The sequence below is a fragment of the Procambarus clarkii genome, chromosome 74 (assembly GCF_040958095.1).
Source record: "Procambarus clarkii isolate CNS0578487 chromosome 74, FALCON_Pclarkii_2.0, whole genome shotgun sequence".
NCBI classification, from domain to species: domain Eukaryota; kingdom Metazoa; phylum Arthropoda; class Malacostraca; order Decapoda; family Cambaridae; genus Procambarus; species Procambarus clarkii.
This window is the reverse complement of record NC_091223.1, coordinates 21,344,238-21,367,256: the sequence shown is the minus strand read 5'-3', so window position 1 is coordinate 21,367,256 and position 23,019 is coordinate 21,344,238. Positions and strand designations below refer to the sequence as shown.

The 23,019-nt window shown below is 40.2% G+C and overlaps 1 protein-coding gene across 1 annotated transcript; it reads left to right on the top strand.

The window, feature by feature from the left end:
* The first annotated feature begins 21,786 nt into the window (after positions 1–21,786).
* Positions 21,787–22,608, top strand: LOC138356842 (zinc finger protein 211-like). The gene has a single exon (XM_069313185.1). It carries the CDS (start codon positions 21,787–21,789, stop codon positions 22,606–22,608), a length of 822 nt encoding a protein of 273 aa, XP_069169286.1.
* Positions 22,609–23,019: the final 411 nt, after the last annotated feature.

Genomic DNA, 23,019 nt, shown 5'->3' with positions numbered 1-23,019 from the left:
TGGACTGATGCCAGTTATGGAGGAGTCATTGTTTAAATACATGACCTTAAACTGTCTTCGTATATCTTCAATATTTTGCAACTTATGAATGGCATGAGGAGTATTTTAAAGTATCCTGTGGAATGTGTGGTTGTACACGTCCACGACTTTAGGGAGGATGTGGATGTATTTTAATGAATTAGCTTACCTTACCTTGAGGTTACCTTGAGGTGCTTCCGGGGCTTAGCGTCCTCGCGGCCCGGTCGTCGACCAGGCCTCCTGGTTGCCGGACTGATCAACCAGGCTGTTGGACGCGGCTGCTCGCAGCCTGACGTATGAGTCACAGCCTGGTTGATCAGGTATCCTTTGGAGGTGCTTATCCAGTTCTCTCTTGAACACTGTGAGGGGTCGGCCAGTTATGCCCCTTATGTGTAGTGGAAGCGTGTTGAACAGTCTCGGACCTCTGATGTTGATAGAGTTCTCTCTCAGAGTACCAGTTGCACTCTGTTTTTCAACGGGGGTATTCTGCACATCCTGCCATGTCTTCTGGTCTCATGTGATGTTATTTCTGTGTGCAGGTTTGGGACCAGCCCCTCTAATATTTTCCACTTGTAAATTATTATGTACCTCTCCCGCCTGCGCTCAAGGGAGTACAGTTTTAGGCTCTTTAGTCGGTCCCAATAGTTTAGATGTTTTACTGAGTGGATTCTAGTAGTAAAGGATCTCTGCACGCTCTCCAGGTCAGCAATTTCACCAGCTTTGAAAGGTGCTGTCATTGTGCAGCAGTACTCTACTCTAGAGAGCACAAGCGTTTTGAAAAGTATCATCATCGGTATAGCATCTCTAGTGTGAAAAGTTCTTGTTATCCAACCTGTCATTTTTCTTGCAGTTGTGACGGCAACTTTATTGTGTTCTTTAAAGGTAAGGTCTTCCGACATGAGTACACCCAGACCCTTTACATTGCCTTTTCGTTCTATGTTATGATTTGCCTGAGTTTTGTACGTGGTTTCCGTTTTTATATTTTCATTTTTTCCATAGCGCATGAGCTGGAACTTATCTTCGTTAAACACCATATTATTTTCTGTAGCCCATAGAAAGACCTGATCTACATCTGACTGGAGGTTCGCCGTGTCCTCTATGTTGCCTACTCTCATGAAGATCCTAGTGTCATCTGCAAAGGATGATACAGTGCTATAGGTTGTGTTCTTGTCTATGTCCGAAATGAGGATGAGAAAAAGTACTTTAGCACAGTACCCTGGGGGACTGAGCTCTTCACGGTTGATGGGCTGGATTTTATTTTGTTGACTATTACACATTGGGTTCTGTTGGTCAGGAAATTGTAGATCCATCTGCCTATTTTTCCGGTAATTCCTTTTGAACGCATTTTATGTGCAATAACACCATGGTCACATTTATCAAAAGCTTTTGCGAAATCTGTGTAAATTACATCCGGGTTATGTTTGTCTTCCATAGCATCTAATGCCATTTCATTGTGGTCCAGCAACTGCGACAGGCAAGAGCTGAAACCATGGTTCTGAAACCATGTTGTCCGGGGTTATGGAGTTGCTGTGATTCCATGTATTTTGTGATTTTACTTCTTAGCACTCTCTCAAAAATTTTTATGATGTGCGATGTTAGTGCTATCGGTCTGTAATTTTTTGCCTCTGCCTTATTTCCTCCTTTATGAAGTGGTGCTATCTCTGCTGTTTTTAGTATATCAGGAATAACGCCAGTATCTAGGCTTTGTCTCCACAGAATGTGGAGGGCCTGCGATAGTGGTTTCTTACAGTTCTTTATGAATATGGAGTTCCAAGAATCCGGGCCTGGTGCAGAGTGCATAGGCATACTGTTTATGGCTTCTTCAAAATCCAGTGGGGATAGGGTGACGTCTGATATATGATTTGATGTTGGTATCGTATCCATGAAAAATTCATTTTGGTTATCAATCTTTAGTGTGTTTAATGGCTCGCTGAAAACAGAGTCGTACTGCTTCCTCAGTAACTCGCTCATTTCTTTGTTGTCATCGGTGAAAGTTCCATCTCCCTTTCACAGGGGCCCGATACTAGATGTGGTTTTTGATCTTGATTTTGCATAGGAGAAAAAATATTTCGGATTTCTTTCTATTTCACTGATGGCCTTTTGCTCTCTTTGCCTCTCCTGGGTTCTGTATGATTCTTGTAGCTTCCGTTCAATTGTTTCTATTTCTCTACCTAACCTTCTTCGCCGTTCTTGAGATAGGGTGCGACTCTCAAGTTGTTCCGCGATTCGTTTTCTTCGCCTATATAGGGAACGACGTTCCCGTTCCAATCTGCATCTCTTCCTCTTTTTTCTTAGAGGTATGCGGTTTGAACATATTTCTAGTGCTACTGAGCTTATTTTTTCCAGGCACTGGTTCAGGTATGCATTTTCTAGCTGTTCTTCCCAGTTTATTTCTGTGAAGTCCTGGTTTATTTGCTCCCAGTTTATCTGTTTATTATTGAAGTTGAATTTGCTGAAATCTCCTCCACCGGGAATCTGGACTGGTTTTGAAGGTCTACTCCCCATGGTTGTCATAACTTCAATTAAGTTGTGATCTGAGTAACAGGTATTTGTAATCATTATGTTCCTGATCAATTCATCATTATTAGTGAAAATGAGGTCCAGCGTGTTCTCCTTCCTAGTTGGTTCTACTAGTTGCTGGTTTAAGGCAAACCTGTCGCACATCCGTAGCAGGTCATTTGCATGTGCCTGTTCATTTAGGCTACTTCCTGGTATTCTTTCTGATATTACTGTATCAGCCAGGTGCTTCCATTTCAGGTGCCGTAGGTTGAAGTCCCCAAGCAGGATGATGTTCGGAGCTGGATTTGTGAGGTTTTCCAAGCAGTGTTCTATTTTCATTAGTTGGTCTTTAAACTGCTGAGGGTTTGCCTCCGGTGACTTATATACAAGGACAATAACTACATTTAAAATCTCTATTTTGATTATCAGCACTTCCACCATATCATTTGAGGTGTTTAGCAGCTCAGTACAGATGAGTGTGTCTTTGATGTAGAGGCTGACCCCACCCTGAAGCCGGTGTTTCCTATCACATCTGAAAAGATTGTACTCTGGGATCCATATTTCACCATCATGGTAGTCCTTTGTGTGGGTTTCTGTTAGGGCTGCAAACACTGCATTTGCCTCATGAAGGAGACCATCTATAAATTGAACTTTGTTGGTTTTGCGTGTTTTTATACCCTGGATGTTGGCAAATATAAATGATGTTATCGTGTTAGTGGAAGTGCTGGAAGCCTTACTTGGTGTTAATATCTGAGGCTCTGGTAAGGAGGCCACTGTGTTTGCGTCCAGGGTGTGTCGTTTTGGAAGTGATTCGTCCAGTTTTGGTAGTAGGACGGGTGTTGTCTGGTGTAGTACCTGTGTGCTTGTTGATAATTTGAATTCCAGTCTTGTGGGTATCTCCGTTCCCCTCTGTAATCCTGTAGTGGTTCCATCTGACTGTTCCTCTCTCTTATATTTACTGCTCTGTTTCTGCCTTCCTCTAAAAAATTTCCAGTAGTGTCATATTGATCTTCCCGTCTATAACGCTCTGTACCTCTCACATGGAATTCCGGACACCGAAGATTGTAGCATTTTGTGTCCCTAATTGAAAATTGACATAATTTAGGGTGGAAGTATCTACACCCTGTTCCAAAACGGCATGTACCCCTCTCCAACATGTTCCTGCATTTTCGAGGATGCAGAAAATGGCATTTTGCTCCTAATTTTCCATATTTGCATATTCCTTTAGCGTAGAATTTGCAAATGTTTTCCGGTTTTGCATTTTTCAAGGTATTTATATCTGTGACTGTCTTGTCTACCTCTTTATTGGAGCCATCTCCGTTTTTCGTCCCAATTCCTTCATCTATGCACTCTGTCTCACTGTTGCTCTCATCGTTTATATTATCTGGCTCTGCAATATTGCTGTTATTTTGTACCACAATAGTCTCCTCCTCCACACTACTGCTGCGGTTCTCCAAACTATCTGTTCCTGAGTTTTGGTCGTTATCCAATGTTGACTTTTCCCAGTCCGCATATATCGCTTGGGTCATATAATGATACAGTTTATGTTTTAAAGTTCTGATGGCCCGCTCCACTATGCTAGATTTCATTTCCGAAAATACACTATATAATTTAATATTTTTCTTATTAAAATAATTTTGAACTGACTTGTAAAATTCTCTACCTCGGTCAGTGAATATCCGCCTTACACCGAGAAACTGAGGTGTTTCCTCTAATATCTTCTTCAGAGCAACTAACACATCACTCGAATTTTTTGTTTTTAAAGTTTGAGTCTGCATTAGGCGGGAATAAACATCGACACAAATTAAAATATATTTAACACCATTATTGTATTTTTGTAAACTACAAAAGTCCCCTAGGTCACAGCGGACCTCGTAATTATGGTACGAGGCTTAGGAGCCAATATTTTCCGTCGGGGGAACCTAACTAAATTTCCTCTATGTAAGGTGTAAGATCGCTCTCCACGAAGAAATTCCTTCACATCTGCAACACTAATGTTGGGGTCTTTAAGTCTGGCAGCCTTATACAATTTTTGAATTGATCCTGTGAAACCAGCCAGGCTAGAAATGTCATTATAGAAGTTGGTGAGAATTGCCCGTTTCTGTGTCGTTAGAGACATTTTTTTTATTACATTTGATAAACAATTTCACAGCGGTCTTCATTGGTGATGCTCGTTCGTAGTTGTAATGCCTCAGGAACCGTCAGATCGACCAATAAGTAACCATACTTGTTCTGGGATATTGCCCGACGGAATATTTCAACGAAACTATTAGTAGTTTTTGCCCATATAACTGGCCACTTAAAATTTCAAGTTGGGTTATGTCTCTCTGCTTCATTAATATATAATGGCTACAATTCAGAGTTATTGTCCTGGCATATTTCCCCTGGGGAAACACATTTTGACTAATTAGAATTACGGAAATATTACCGTGTCTCCCTCGTGTGAAGATATTGGCTATAATTGGACTTTGTATGGCTTCCAGGTATAAGTCGTCAATTATATACAAAACTGACTCTTTTGAAAAAGGATCTTTATATTCTAATGGGTTAATCAGGTCCTGGGAGAGAGTAACCTTCTTTCGCAGAAAGGGGATGTTTGAAAGAGGATGTTCTGTATTATTTGCAGTTGACACTAAAATTTTTGAGAATTTTCCGTCTGGCAGGAGACAGGTCTGGCATGATATCAACTCCCAAGTCTTTTACTTTCTCTTACTCCTGAAGGATTTCCTCTCCCAGATGATACCTTGTATTTGGCCTCCTGCTCCCTACACCTATCTTCATTACATTACATTTGGTTGGGTTGAACTCTAACAACCACTTGTTCGACCATTCCTTCAGTTTGTCTAGGTCTTCTTGAAGCCTCAAACAGTCCTCTTCTGTCTTAATCCTTCTCATAATTTTGCCATCATCCACAAACATTGAGAGAAATGAATCTATACCCTCCGGGAGATCATTTACATATATCAGAAACAAGATAGGACCGAGTACAGAGCCCTGTGGGACTCCACTGGTGACTTCACGCCAATCAGAGGTCTCACCCCTCACCGTAACTCTCTGCTTCCTATTGCTTAGGTACTCCCTTATTCACTGGAGCACCTTACCAGCTACACCTGCCTGTCTCTCCAGCTTATGTACCAGCCTCTTATGCGGTACTGTGTCAAAGGCTTTCCGACAATCCAAGAAAATGCAGTCCGCCCAGCCCTCTCTTTCTTGCTTAATCTGTGTGTGTGTGTGTGTGTGTGTGTGTATTCACCCACCAAGGAATGCTACTCCCTCAGGGCATAGCCAGTCCTCCTAATGCTTTTTTGAAGTAGAAGTCCCCTAGTGATGACCTCCAGACGAGAGAAAAAAAGTTTTCTACAGCAGGCCTAACCCTTCTCTTACAAAAAAGGACTGAGAGATGTTGTATGTGGCAACGTCGCCCCCCACTGTTCTGAGCCAATAAAAGGATGCTACACCTCTCCCCCAGCACATATTATTGAAATAGTGACGAAACCGACCACTCTCCTCCCCGTCTAGACTGAGATGTAAGTAAATTAATATCTGTTTCATATAAGGACTATATATATATATATATATATATATATATATATATATATATATATATATATATATATATATATATATATATATATATATATATATATATATATATATATATATATATATAGATAGATAAGTAGGAGCAGGATTGAGAAGTGGACTGATTTGAGTGCTGGTGGATATATATATATATATATATATATATATATATATATATATATATATATATATATATATATATATATATATATATATATATATATATATATATATATATATATATATATATATATATATATATTTATTTATTTATTCTAGGTAAGCGTGATCGTGATGCATCGGGTTGGTGATATATGTAGAATTTGGGATGGGGCTCATCACATCTCTTCGTTCATAGGTGTTATACATGCCTCTTCTGTGGAGAAACTGCATGTGTGCAGTCTAGTGGTGAACACAGGAGAACCTGTGCTGGAGGTATGACCTTATTTTATTTTATTTATTTATTTATTTATTTATTTATTTATTTATTTATTTATTTATTTATGGATATTTATTTCAAAATGAGAAATATTAAGATGGTTTCTCCATCTCCATGAGTGTGGGAGAGTGAGTGTATATAAATTATACACTATTTCCTTCGTTAGGTAAACATCGCCCGCCCACCCTCCCTTCCAGAGAGGATGGCTTCATGTGCTTCATGTGTGGAAATACCACCTTGAGACCTCACCACACATTCGCTTGTGATAATTGTGGGACCTCTCTGTGTGAGGACTTGACCTCTGAACATCTACAAACATGTCCCCGTAGTGAGTGAATAAACCCTCCACCTTTATTTCTCTTAAGAAGCTTTTTTTTGAGAACTTATGTCATGGAGGCCTGGTCGAGGACCAGGCCGCGGGGACACTAAAGCCCCGAAATCATCTCAAGATAACCTCAAGATGGGGTTTAGCGTGTGGGCGGAGGGAGGTGTTGCCTTTTATTATTATTATTATTATTATTATTATTATTATTATTATTATTATTATTATTATTATTATTATTATTATTATTTTCCAGGGGTGATTCAGAGGCAGGTAGGAGAAGAACTTGACAAAGCACAGTGTGACAATAACCCCTTAGGAGGTGGTGGCGTTAGACAGTCCGATGCAAATGGGTGGGAGGGAGTGATGAGTGATGATGATGATGATGATGACGACGATGGTGGTGGTGATAGTGGTGACATCTCTCAGCCGGGCCCTAGTGGTCTTAGACCTCTTCTCAACAATCGAGTTAATGACCTAAATAGCGATGAAAATTCCCCAGAAGAGGAGGATGTTATAGACACTCCCCACTTAATTAATAAGCCCTGGGGGATCTCTTTACTAGGATGGAATATTCCATCCCCTCAGCCTTCGCCACAGACCCTTTAGGACTCCTAAGCAACTTTATGGACTATTACATATCTGAAATAGAGAATTACATGAATTCTCTTGGGGGACATGGCAATTTTACTTCATCATTAAAAATCCTTCTCGAAGTGAAGGTAACACTTTTAAAACAACGACTCACAGAAGATGATGACTTTAGGGAACACTTCATAACAACACCTGCTAGACTGGTAACTCTTGAGGCGGTGGGTAATCTTATTGATAGCTGGGTGTATTATATGATTACACGACTGGAAGATCTCCTTTCAGAAACAGAGGGGAGTGGTTTCATACTATATAATGTCGATTTCCTCAAAATCGTCATCTGTAATGCAAGTGTAAGGTCAGTTTTGGGGGATTATGTCCCTTATTTCCCCTTTCTAAGGGGACGATATGAGGTCTTCAACCCAAACCCTGCTGGTAACAATAGAACATGCATTATTCAATGCATTGCTGCTTTTCTGGCATCACAACAAGGGTGGAAGTGGAGACGTATAGGGAGACTTGTAGAGTCTCACTCTAGGATTAGGAAAATGGTCAAATACGACCATTTATCCTTCCCTCTGTCTTGGGAGGATATCTCTAAATTGGAGAATAGAAATAAACTATCCATTTTTTTGTATTCAATACACAAACATACAGACGGTGTCTATCACGTCTCTCTTTGTCGTCGTGGTAGCAGATAGTACTCGGTCATAGTTCCTTTATTGTTATTGGGAGAATCTCATGTGGCCCTAATTAAGGAGTTCGACAAGTTCCTACGGAACTTTACTCGCAGCCACAGACGAAAGATAGTCTTCTGTAGAAACTGTCTTTCAGAATATCAAAATTCGTTAGAGCTATCAAATCACACATCTTCCTGCGACATCACTCAGAAAATTATTTACCCTCAGGCGGGGGACACTCCATTTTAAAAATACGGGGAAAGGTTACCCCCCTTCCCATGTGGGCTATTTTGATTTTGAGTGTGTCCTAAGCACTGAGGATTGTCTAGGTTCTGTTACAGCCATACATAGGCCTATAGCATACAGCTATATAATTGTTGATAGGAACCACACTGTCATTGATAAATTTACTTATTTTGGGGGACGACAGTGTCACACATTTCATGCAGCGAGTTGCTACCAAATGGGAAATTATCAGATCCACTCTCCCCCATTATGAAATAGACATGTCTCTTGAGGATATGGTCCATTTTAGGAGACAGACTCACTGTCAGTTTTGTGAGGAGGTATTTACACCCTCCAATTTCAAGGTTCAACATCATGATCACCTTAGGGAAATGCTCAAATATATTGGAGCTCTATGTAATTACTGCAACCTCCGCCACAAGAATGCTCTAGAGAGTTTAGTCCTAATTGCCCACAATATGTCTTATGACATGGGCTTAATTTTGAGGGAGTTTGCCATGGGTTCAAATATTAAGAGCAATATCCTCATGAGACAGGGGACGAAATATCTTAAGGTAGAAATAGGGAAGCTTAAATTTCTTGATTCACTGGCATTTATTACAGGTAGTCTTTCATCCCTAGCAAAGACCCACATTGATTCAGCCAGCCCCTTAACATTCACTCACTCAATGATAGAGGGTTTGCCCAAAAAGAGTCACCACCTACTCTTAAAGGGTAAGCAGTTTTTCCCTTATGAATATACCACAAAAATCAGCTGCTTTAATGACACAACACTCCCTCCTATTGAAATGTTTTACAGCTCCCTAAACAAATCAGGTATAACTTTGGAAGAATATAGACATTCTAAATTAGTATGGGAGGCAACAGGGTGTAGGACATTAAAAGACTACCTCCTCATTTATTTGAGGCATGATGTTGGTTTACTGGCTGACATTTTTACCCACCACAGGGTAATTCTAAATGATATCTATTCATTAGAAATAACCCACTACTGCAGCCTTCCGGGGTACTCCTACGACTGCTTCTTGAAAAGTAGCAAAATATCGTTGGAGTTAAGTGCAGATGTGACGTTGCACAATCTCATATCACAAAACATACGAGGGGGTTTTACAACTGCAGTTAGGAGTTACGCCAGAGCCAACAACCGCTATGTCAACCCATCTTTTAACCCCCAGGAGGATAGATCTTCATTCTTACTGTATTTAGACTTCAACTCGCTTTATGGGAGTTGTATGACTAAAAAATTGCCCTATGGGGGACTAAGGAGACTATCATCTGATGAGATGAATTCCTTCATTAGTCGAGGAAAGATAATGACAGCCATTCTCTTCTAACAAAGGGTACTGACTCTTAATTGACACCAAACACATAAGACCTGAAATAGCTAGACTAACAGACGATCTACCCCTTTGTTTACACCACAGGGGGATAAGTATGGCGGATATCTCTCCATTTAGTAGGGGACTTCTGGAAACAAATAACATTACAAATCTCCCTAAAAATATATTAAACTGGTTGGAGATCATCTCCCCAAGAAACATTATTTCATATCTCTTCACCTTTTACAACTATTTATTGAGATAATGACTTGAAGTGGAAACTATACATGCAATTTACGAGTTCCGTCAGTCAGATTTTATGGCAGAATTTGTTAACACAAACGTTAACAATAGAAATGCCTCCACCAGTAACGATAGGAAAACACTTTTCAAATTACTAACAAATAGTGTTTTCGGTAAAACACTACTGAACCCAGCCCGTTATGCCATTGACACGAAACTAGTGACTTCAGCTAGGGTCTTTTTACGAGAGGTGAAGAATCCTCGCTTTAAACGTATGGTACATTTAGGTGACAATAAATTATTGTCTGTCAGTTCCAGACCATTCATTAAAATTACTCATCCTAATTACATTGGGTTCCAGATTCTTGAGCTAGCAAAATACAGTTTGTACCATTTTTGGTACAGGGTACTTAAGAACCACTATACAGATAGGGTACAACTGCTGTATAGTGATACAGACAGTTTCATTTTCAACTTACTAGCTGAAGATGTCTTTAATGAGATGGGGAAAGAACCCCTTAGTTTGTGGATGGATACGAGTAATTTTCCTGAAACTCACTCCTTGTATGATCCTTCTAAAAAGGGTGTTTTAGGACTTTTAAAGTCAGAGGTATCAGACAAACACATCCTTGAAGTTGTGGCACTCAAGCCCAAAATGTATAGTGTGCTTTTGCTTGACAATAAAAATTCCATCACCGCTAAGGGTATTCCCCGAGCTGTGCAAAGATCTTTAACACATAACCACTTTAAAGAGACCCTACACAGTAATGGTGTAGTAAATACTTTCCATTATTCACAAATCAGGAACGTAGGGGGGCAGATGGCAACCACATTCAATACTAAGAGGGGTTTAAGCGCATTTGATGATAAGCGCTTTTACCTAAATAAATACACTAGCCTAGCATATGGTCACCCAGACATACCACCGGATTCCCACCCCAACGCCTCAGCCCAAGGAATGTCCACTGAGAGTGAAGGTGGTGACTTTATTGAGCCACAAGGAGAGGAAGGACAACGCCCCACCAGCGAGAGTGAACCCTATGACGTCAGCAGTCAGTCACCTGAGGGAGAGCCACTACAGCCCATTCACTCTCTGGGTGATGATGAGTCATCATCTTCGTCCCAGGGGGAGGAGGGGGAGGAAGACCCCACAACGGACCTGTGGGCATGGAGGAGGGCCCTTGTTAGGAAATATTATGTGGAGAGAGATGACTTACAATACGACTATGTTTAACCCTATGTACTTTGATAATATAATCTATAAATCATCAGGATTATTTCTTTTCTCCTTCTTTTAAGTATATAAGCTTAAAATAAAAGCAACTTAAAAACAACTAAGGGAGTTGGGTCCCTCTTACGGTACACTTAAGGTCATCAAGTACGAGGAAGGGTGGTGAGGGGGAGGACCACCCCTACTGAGAGGATCCTGTTTTTTTACACCTGCCCCATAGAGGGAAGTGGGGCGGGGGTAACTGCCGCTCACCTGAGTGTGTGTTTATTATACAAATAAATTCATTTTTTTACTTAAATATACTGTCATACTTTACTGTATATATGAACATGATCATAGTGGCAAATAATAGATACCTATCTTCACGGTTTTTTCGACTGCTACCACCCACACCTTGGGTGACCTAATATGGAGTGGCACTATGTGGCACTCCGCTTCTGATTTTCTTATCTGATTGCCTTACATAGGTGGCTCTATCTGTCACCAAAATATCTACTGGCGTGGCTGCTTGTTGCTTGAGCCTGACGAAGTAAAGGTGACTCCTTTACCCACGCATTCGTCCGGTTCACTGGCGCTGTTTGGGGCAGACTGTTTTGCTGTGCTCCCAGTATCTGGATAAGAGCTATTGCCTGCTCCGTAACATTCACCGGCCGGGGAACATCCATACTCGGCCTCTTGCTACACACAGCTGAGCTGGCATTGTGAACACCTCCACAGTTGCAGCATCTGGGATCTATTTTCTCACCCAGCTTAAGTCTGTTTCTACACACATTAGAGAGGTACCACTTTCTGCAGAAACGACATCGTGGATCATGTTGACAGCTCCAGGATTTATGCCCCCATCTGCAGCATTTCAGGCATATTATGGGCTCTTCTACATACTTTGCTACATGCCTGTAGCCCTCCCTGGTGATGAACACTCTCTCGGGAACTTCTCCTTTCACAAGAGCAACAACCTGATTCCTAGTGTTATAAATGTGGGCTGCTCTGGGGGATCTAGTATTATTATGGAGTAGGGTCAGCAGTTAGAATTAAGATGTATCACAAGTAATGGAGATCATATAGGCCCGGCCCCCAATAAAAATATAAAACAGTAATATCTATAGTGGCTTCCACAAAAGGTCAGCCTAGAGGAAGATCATTGATCTCCTACACAGGAAGAATGGATACTCCTTTAAAACTAACTTATTTATTAAACCCTCTTAACAACCCCCCATATACATTCACAACAATAACAATAATTACTTTACCACACTATCTTACATTAACTACCTTGGTCCACATAGACAGGATACAAGGTTTACACTTGGGACAAGCTAGGGTAAAGTCTACTAGGCAAGGGACACTAGCAAGGACTCCAGGTAGCTTACTGGTACTAGTGGAGCCCACGTGGTTCCACTGGGACCCAATAAGAGTAACTTAGCAATATAAACACTAGTGATACCCTAATTAATTAATGCACATTAATACTATACACATTAATACACACTTATGCCAGAAAACGAGAATACAGCACATTACTTAGCTTGGTAAACTAGACACAGAATAAGGTAAGGGAGAGAAGCAGGAGGAAAGGGAGAGGGATGCAGAGAAACACAGTAGAGATGTTTGCACCACGACGCCAGCCAGAGAAGACCACTTCAGCCTCCAGTCCCAGAGCTCCCAGGCTGACTCGCTGCCGGCCGACTACTCAGCTAATCGTACGGCAGCCCTATATGCAAGTTTACTCAGATCTACTTTACTAATACTTTCTAATCATTTGTAAACATAGTTGATACCTATTTTATAATTAATAATCAACCACAAGCTCAGTCTTTAAATGCTCTGTGAGAAACAAGATTCGTCTTACATCTGCAAGGAAGATACGAACAGAGACACGTCGACAAGCGCCTCAAATAATATAAAGTCATTTATTTAGCTCAATTTGACCTCTGGTCAAATTGAGGGCTATCACTTCCTTATGTCCGGTCGTGATGGTCAAGCGGATTAAGGCGTCCTGTAGTTACCAGTTGTGTTGCTCCTGGGAGTATGGGTTCGAGTCACTTCTGGGGTGTGAGTTTTCAGTCGCATATAGTCAGTCCTGGGGACCATTCAGGCTTGTTCGCATTTGTGTTCCTCACGTCTGCCCCAAAGAATGAGGTGATTTGATAAAATGCTATGCCCAAGATTACCATCCGAGTGCCGGCAGGAAAGTGGTTCAAATAGCTTCGGCTATCACTTCCTTATGTTCGGTCGTGATGGTCAAGCGGATTAAGGCGTCCTGTAGTTACCAGTTGCGTTGCTCCTGGGAGTATGGGTTCGAGTCACTTCTGGGGTGTGAGTTTTCAGTCGCATATAGTCCTGGGGACCATTCAGGCTTGTTCGCATATATATATATATATATATATATATATATATATATATATATATATATATATATATATATATATATATATATATATATATATATATATATATATGTGTGTGTGTGTTTGTGTGTGTGTGTGTTTGTGTGTGTGTGTTTGTGTGTGTGTGTGTTTGTGTGTGTGTGTGTTTGTGTGTGTGTTTGTGTGTGTGTGTGTGTGTGAGAAAGGTGTACGTTTAGGGGTGATCCTGGACGGCATGGCTTCGAATCCTGGCCGGGTCAAAGAGTTCTTGGTGATTATACATATATATAATAATAATAATAATAATAATAATTTTTATTTAGGTAAGGTACATACATAAAGAGATTTTACAAAGTTTGTTGGCTTTATAGATAGAGCCAATACATACAATGCCTAAAGCCACTATTACGCAAAGCGTTTCGGGCAGGAAAAACATTAATGACTAATAATAATATAATATAATAATAATAATAATTTTTATTTAGGCAAAGGTACATACATAAAGAGATTTTATATATATATATATATATATATATATATATATATATATATATATATATATATATATATATATATATATATATATATATATAAGGCACAACTCTCCTAAACACGAGAGTCAAGTATACAACTTTAGAACACTTTCCCACCAGGAGACTCGAACCCTAGCCAGCACAGAAGCCTTCCAGCAACTGGCATAACAGGTACGCCTTAACCCTCTCCACCACCTGCTCAGACCCTTAAAAGAGATGGTAATTTCGGAGTATTTAAATACCACAAAGATCACCACCTCCCAAGAGCACTAGAGCAAGTGAGGGGTCATTTAGACGTTAATTTCATCAAGTCCCTGTTAATATGGGAAGACACAGTGTCTATGCTTAAGGCACAACTCTCCTAAACACGAGAGTCAAGTTGTATACTTGACTCTCGTGTTTAGGAGAGTTGTGCCTTAAGCATAGACACTGTGTCTTCCCATATTAACAGGGACTTGATGAAATTAACGTCTAAATGACCCCTCACTTGCTCTAGTGCTCTTGGGAGGTGGTGATCTTTGTGGTATTTAAATACTCCGAAATTACCATCTCTTTTAAGGGTCTGAGCAGGTGGTGGAGAGGGTTAAGGCGTACCTGTTATGCCAGTTGCTGGAAGGCTTCTGTGCTGGCTAGGGTTCGAGTCTCCTGGTGGGAAAGTGTTCTAAAGTTATATATATATATATATATATATATATATATATATATATATATATATATATATATATATATATATATATATATATATATATATATATATATATATATATATATGCAATTGACGATCACAAAACATTGATCATTTTATGCGGAAAATCCACAGAGAAATATGAAATGAGGTGAACGTTTCGGCTTGTTAAAGCCTTTGTCAACACCAGACTGACTAGGGACAACGGAAGGGGGATGATATATAGGCCGACACCTGACCAACCCATCCCTAGGGAAAGAATTAACCAAAAACAGGTATAGCTTAGCTTAAAATGGTCAAAGAGTATGTTGACGACATTTTTACACAGGTACCTGATGTCAGACATCTGCAGGAGCTGAAGGAGGCGTTTGAGCAGAGTTCCATGCTGCGTTTCACTTACGAGATGGAAAAGGATGGGAAGCTGCCCTTTCTAGATGTAACAGTCTTGGAAAAGAGCGGAGGTTTCCACACTGCAGTCTACACTAAGGAAACGAACATAGGAATGTGCCTAAATGCCAACAGCGACTGCCCAGACAGGTACAAGAGGAGTGTTGTTAACGCATATGTCGACCGTGCTCTCAGCCACAGCTCAGAATGGAAGCAAGTCGACGAAGAACTTTGTAGGGTAAGGCAGGTCCTAGTCAACAACGGCTTCTCCAATGGTTTCGTCGAAGACATTATAAGAAGGAAAGTGAAACGCCATGCAACCTCTGAAGAGACGACTAACACAACACCTATACCCCCTATTAGACTATTTTACAGAAACTTCTTTTCCACAGCTCATAAAACATAGGAAAGGGTCCTGAAAGATATTGTTAATAGAAACGTTATCCCTACAGACAAAAATCAGAGGATACAACTGACGATTTACTATAAAACCAGAAAAACGGCCAGCCTACTCATGAGAAACTCTCCAGACACAAAGCAGAACGCTTTAAAAGAGACCAACGTCGTCTATGCCTTCAAATGCCCTCTTGGGGACTGTAAGCTCCAAAAAACCCAGTATATAGGCAAGACAACAACATCTCTTTCTAGGCGTTTAACGATGCATAAGCAACAGGGCTCCATTAAGGAACATATAATCTCTTCCCACAACCAAACCATCGCCAGAGAAATCCTAGTAAACAACACAGAAATCATCGATAGATACAGCGATAGCAGGCGGCTTGACGTTTGGGAGGCACTACACATTAAAAAGTCAACACCAGCAATCAACAGTCAATTAATGCATAACTATATTCTACCCACCTCAAGACTCCGCTCCAATATAGAAGCATCAAGAAATATGGACCAATAGGCTTTCTACAATCACTTCCATTCAATACCCATTGTTTCGTGTTCTGTCTTGTGTTGATGAAATTAATACCCTATTAATAGCACCTCACCCCATCCACCTCACTCAAATGTAGATATAAACAAATCGGAGATGTGTAAGTTCTATTCAGTTGTGTATGTGTAAGCTAAAGTCTTTGAAAATGTAATAAGTTTTACGAAACGCGCTCAAGTGTCGCATCAGAATAGAAATAAAAATGAATTTTGGAGAATTGATTTTTGAATTACCACCAACAGTGAAAAAAATGTACGAAAGATCGAGAAAATTCGTGTTAGAATTATTAATCTTACTTTTTCGGTCATATTTAATAATATATATCTACAGGAAAGACTGCTACCAAAATATACTAATATATATATATATATATATATATATATATATATATATATATATATATATATATATATATATATATATATATATATATATATATATATATATATATATATGTGTGTGTGTGTGTGTGTGTGTGTGTGTGTGTGTGTGTGTGTGTGTGTGTGTGTGTGTGTGTGTGTGTGTGTGTGTGTGTGTGTGGTGTGTGTGTATGTACTCACTTAGTTGTGCTTGCATGGGTTGAGCTCTGACTCTTTGGTCCCGCCTTTCCACTGTCAATCCACTGGTGTACTGAACCTACTGGGCTCTAACATATCTACATTTGAAACTGTGTATGGAATCTGCCTCCACCACATCACTGCCTAATGCATTCCACCTATTAACTACTCTGACACTGAAAAGTTTTTTTCTAACGTCCCTGTGGCTCATTTGGGTACTCAGTTCAATTTCTCTGAGAATTTTGAAGGTAGTGATCATGTCTTCTCCTACTCTTCTGTCCAGGAAGTGTTTCAGAACAGGGTTTGCACTTAAGAAAAGAGTTTTGTAAATGTAATTGGCACAAGAGAATGTGTCCAGTAAATTTGTTTAGCATGTTTAGGGATTTAAACAGGGAGGAGGGGCTGTGTGTTGTCTGAGAGCAGAGTTTGTTATTGTTCAGATTTTTGCTGGGTGATGATGGGCTTGAGGTAATTTGCAGAGGTTGAACCCCATGCACAGATTCCATAAGTAAGATAGGGATAGATTAATGTATAATATAGTGAGAGGAGAGAAGGTACATTATATCTGATTTTATCGATTTTTGTTTTGTTTTGTGTTGTATGTGGGGGGGGGGGGATGGAACTTTTATCTTCGAACTTCGTATCCTGGCCGGGGAGGATTTACTGGGCGCAAATCCTTAACTGTAGCCTCTGTTTAGCTCAACAGTAAAATGTGTACTTGGTTGTAAAAACGATTCTTCGCGACGGGGATCGTATTCCAGGGACCTGCCCGAAACGCTACGCGTACTAGTGGCTGTACAAGAATGTAACAACTCTTGTATATATCTAAAAAAAAGTATATAGTATAGAAGTATAGGTTAGGAATCGTCTCCAAAGAATTTTCAAAGAATTACTCATCATTGCTATCTAAAATAATTAGGGGAGCCAAAATTAAATACTACGAAGATAAATTTACCCACACAAAGGGCAACATTAAGAAAACATGGAGCATAATTTCACAAATATTGGGATCAAAGAAGATTTTAAATAACAAACCAGTACTCCTGTCAAATAATGATGGTCTGCTTAATTTCAGCCTCTGACACTGCTTTTGAGTTCAATAGGTTCTTCTCTTCCATTGGGTCATCCCTTGCAAATGATATTCCATCTTCCAGTACTAATATTCAGGACTATCTTACAGGTAACTATCCACAGTCTCTGTACCTAATGCCTACTAATTCCACTGATGTTACTGACATAATCCTTTCCTTTAAAACCAAGTCTGGTGCCCTTGAGGAGATATAACTCTTATTTACAAAAAAGCCTCCAGATTTTTAGCTCCTGCCATTGCATTGCTCTTGAACAAGTCACTTGAACTCCAAACCTTTCCAGATATTCTAAAAAAAAAGGCGAGAGTAACCCCTGTCCACAAATGTGGTGATCCCACTGATGTTAACAACTTCAGACCTATATCACTTCTGCCAAACATGTCTAAAATATTTGAAAAACTTATCTACAAGCAGCTTTACTCTTATCTAGCCAAACACAATATACTTAGCTCTTGCCAATATGGCTTCAGACCCCAAAAAAGCACTAACGATGCACATATTTATATGATTAACTTGATACATGCAGCTCTTGATAAAAATGAGTTCCCTGTTGGGTTATTTGTGGACCTACGTAAGGCTTTTGACACTGTCAACCACCAAAACCTTCTTCTTAAATTACAACATTATGGAGTCAGAGGTCACTCCCTGCAGTGCCTTAAGTCTTACCTTACTGACAGACTCCAATATGTTTCTGTGAATAATTTAATTTCTCCCACCCTACCCATCAACATTGGTGTTCCCCAGGGCAGCATACTTGGCCCTCTCCTCTTTCTCATCTACATTAATGACCTCCCAAATGCCTCCCAACATTTATATGTTTAACCAATTCTATATCAATTAAACAATATGTTTAACCAATTATATGTCTAACCAATTATATGTCTAACCAATTCTATTTCCTGACGACACGACCTTCATTTACTCTAGTCCTGACCCCCTTGCACTAAATGTTACACTGAATACTGAGCTAAATAAAGTCCATCACTGGCTAACTGCCAACAAACTCACCCTCAATATTGACAAAACTTTCTATATTTTGTTTGGCAATAAATCCTCAAATCAAATAAATCTCAGGATTAACAATACCCAAATTTGTCACAGAGTAGATGGCAACTTCCTTGACGTTCTTATTGACCTCAAGCTGAATTTCCAGGGACACATTCTAAATATATCAAAAAATGTTTCAAAAACTGTTGGCATTCTTTCTCAGATCAGATATTATGTACCTCGCTCTGCCCTGGTGACACTCTATTACTCTCTCATCTTTCCTTATCTCAACTATGGTATTTGTGCTTGGGGTTCTACTACCCAAAATCATTTACGTCCTCTAGTTACTCAACACAAAGCTGATTTTAGGACAATATCCAACTCTGGCCCCAGACATCACTCGGTACCCATTCTCAAATCTCTGAATATGTTAGATATTAAGTCACTGCACATCCTCTCATGTGTATTTTATATATATAAAACTCTGAACTGTAATGTCAATCCTGACCTTAAAAGCTTCCTAGAAGGTTGTAACAGATCCCATGAGCACCACACCAGAAACTAATAGCTATTTGATATTTCAAGAGTACGATTTAGTCAAACTAGAAATGCTTTACAAATCATGGGACCTCGAATGTGGAATGACCTTCCCAATTATGTTAAAGACTGTACCTCTCCCAACCAATTTAAGATAAAAACTAAGTACCACCTAATATTTTTTTTTTTTTTTAAATATGTACAAGAGTTTTTACATTCTTGTACAGCCACTAGTACGCGTAGCGTTTCGGGCAGGTCCCTGGAATACGATCCCCGCCGTGAAGAATCGTTGTTACAACCAAGTACACATTTTACTGTTGAGTTAAACAGAGGCTACAGTTAAGGATTTGCACCCAGTAAATCCTCCCCGGCCAGGATACGAACCCATGACAAAGCGCTCACGGAACGCCAGGCGAGTGTCTTACCACTACACCACGGAGACTGTGATATCAAAATGATAATTAACTCAATGTAACCTACCTCACCTCAGGGAGCCGGTCGGCCGAGCGGACAGCATGCTGGACTTATGATCCTGTGGTCCCGTGTTCGATCCCGGGTGCCGGCGAGAAACAATGGGCAGAGTTTCTTTCACCCTATGCCCCTGTTACCTAGCAGTAAAATAGGTACCTGGGTGTTAGTCAGCTGTCACGGGCTGCTTCCTGGGGGTGGAGGCCTGGTCGAGGACTGGGCCGCGGGGACACTAAAGCCCCGAAATCATCTCAAGATCTAACCCCTAAATGTCAACCCATGTCTACGATTTTAAACAATCTGTTTGTTGACCAAATTGTATTTTTGTTTTTTTTCTGCCATGTTTCCCCCCCCCCCCTTTTTTTCATTTTTTTCTGATTTTTTCTCAACACAATTTATACTTTAATCTAAGTACTTAATAAGAGTGGAGTACTGCTGCACAATGACAGCCCCTTTCAAAGCTGGAGAAATTGTTGACCTGGAGAGCGTGCAGAGATCCTTTACTGCTAGAACCCACTCAGTAAAACATCTAAACTATTGGGACCGACTAAAGAGCCTAAAACTGTACTCCCTTGAGCGCAGGCGAGAGAGGTACATAATAATTTACAAGTGGAAAATATTAGAGGGGCTGGTCCCAAACCTGCACACAGAAATAAAATCGCATGAGACCAGATCGAAGACATGGCAGGATGTGCAGAATACCCCCGTTGAAAAGCAGCGGTGCAACAGGTACTCTGAGAGAGAAATCTAACATCAGAGGCCCGAGACTATTCAACACGCTTCCACTACACATAAGGGGCATAACTGGCTGACCCCTCACAGTGTTCAAGAGAGAATTGGATAAGCACCTCCAAAGGATACCTGATCAACCAGGCTGTGACTCATACGTCAGGCTGCGAGCAGCCGCGTCCAACAGCCTCGTTGATCAGTCCGGCAACCAGGAGGCCTGGTCGACGACCGGGCCGCGGGGACGCTAAGCCCCGGAAGCACCTCAAGGTTATTAAGTTTTAGTCTTAGTGTTTTTCCTGCCCGAAACGCTTTGCGTAATAGTGGCTTTAGGCATTGTATGTACTAGCTCTATCTATAAATCCATCAACTTTTGTATTTCACCTTGTATGTATGTACTTACCTGAATAAATATTTGTATATATTTTTGTATTTGTAACAAAAAAACAAATGACAAATACAGACATGCGTGTAGCTTCTGACTTCGTTTTTATTGATTAGTATTACATATTAAGCGCTTACCAACAATACTTATTATTATATACAAGTATAACTATCATATAATATATGTAAAAGGATTTATCCAAAATCTGGCAAAAGTCTTGTGTTTTGTGCGTTCGATCATGTTTGTGGGCATTCGGGCGGGGGTTGTGTTTACGTGGCGGGCGGCGTTCTTACCAAGCCCGGATTATGTCCATCATATCACTAAACTTAATTTAATAACTATATGCCTGTTAAGTAGAAGATTGTAACTGTTAATAACATTATATTGTCGTTTTAATATTGAACGTGTACACATAAACGAAACGTTTAAAACTGGTGTCCGAAAAGGTAAAAATATTAGTTTGCGATGTTGTCAATGTACCAAGTGTCTTGTATCCGTCTTACCGCTACGCCACGGGGACTGCGTAATAGAACCAGAAAAAACATTAGAATACTTGTGAGCTTCGGGCACCATTTGTCAGCTGATAAGTGTCCATATAGTCCAGGAATAAAACCTTGTCATACACTCCACCTGTCATAGAGAAGAAGCACCACCATTGACCGCCTAGTGCTCACATCAAGTCTAAGTCTAAGAAACAACCCTCAAATTTTGCCTAAACGTCAACATTGACATTGGACCCTGACAGGTCTCTTGGCATTACAACTCTTGCAGTCATCCGAGGAGAAAACTTTCACATAAACTGCACCGATCGTAAAGAATATGAAGACTTACCAGTGTTCAGATTGTGGGAAGGTATTCAGTCAGCTTGGATATATGAGGAAGCACATGTTAGTGCATTCAGATGACAAACCTCATGAATGTACAGAGTGTGGGAAGAGATTCATTCGTCTTGGAAATATGAAGTCTCACATGTTAGTGCATTCGGAAGACAAACCTCATGAATGTCCAGTGTGTGCGAAGAGATTCAGTCATCTGGGAAATATGAAGAATCACATGTTAGTACATTCAGGTGACAAACTTTATGAGTGTCCGGAGTGTGGGAAGAAATTCAGTCGTCTTGGAAATATGAAGTCTCACATGTTAGTGCATTCGTGTGACAAACATCATGAGTGTCCAGAGTGTGGGAAGAGATTCAGTCAACTGGGAAATATGAAGACTCACAGGATGATTCATGCAGACGAAAGACCTTTTGAATGTGCTCAATGTGGCAAAAAATTTAGACAACGTGGAAAAATAATTCAGCACATGTTAGTGCATTCGGGTGATAAACCTCATGAGTGTCCAGAGTGTGGAAAGAGATTCAGTCATCTTGGAAATATGAAGTCTCACATGTTGGTGCATTCGTGTGACAAACATCATGAGTGTCCAGAGTGTGGGAAGAGATACAGGCATCTGAGACATATGAAGAATCACATGTTAGTGCACTCAGGTAACAAACCTCATGAGTGTCCAGAGTGTGGGAAGAGATTCAGTCAACTGGGAAATATGAAGACTCACAGGAAGATACATGAAGACAAAAGACCTTTTGAATGTGCTCAGTGTGGCAAAAAATTTAGATATCGGGGAAAAATAATTCAACACATGTCAGTGCATTCAGGTGACAAACCTCATGGGTGTCAAGAGCATGGGAAGAGATTCAAGCAGCTTAGACATGTGAGGAAGTACAAGATCATATATTCAGGCAATAGGCCAAACACTTCGAGTGCAGAAAATAATTGAGAGAATGTTGATGTATAATGAGGCACATATTAGTAAATTAATTTACCTTTAATCTGAGATACAGTTTGGAAATTGAGCTTCATACTGAAAATATTGTGCTATCACCATGTCAGTTGGATGTCTTTCAGTGGTAAATAGGTCATGTTTTGTTTGAGAAATACTCTTCACATGAAAGGTAAAGGCATTTTATTATTTTCTTCTTTTATGAAAGTTAGATCCTCTTCATAGACCAAGCAAAAAGTAGAGAAGCCGTCAGTGTAGTGATGTATAAATGTAATTGATGTATAAACATCAAGTCTGTACAGTCTGAGACTGTAAACATCTTTACAGTCTCCGTGGTGTAGTGGTAAGACACTCGCCTGGCGTTCCGCGAGCGCTATGTCATGGGTTCGTATCCTGCTCGGGGAGGAT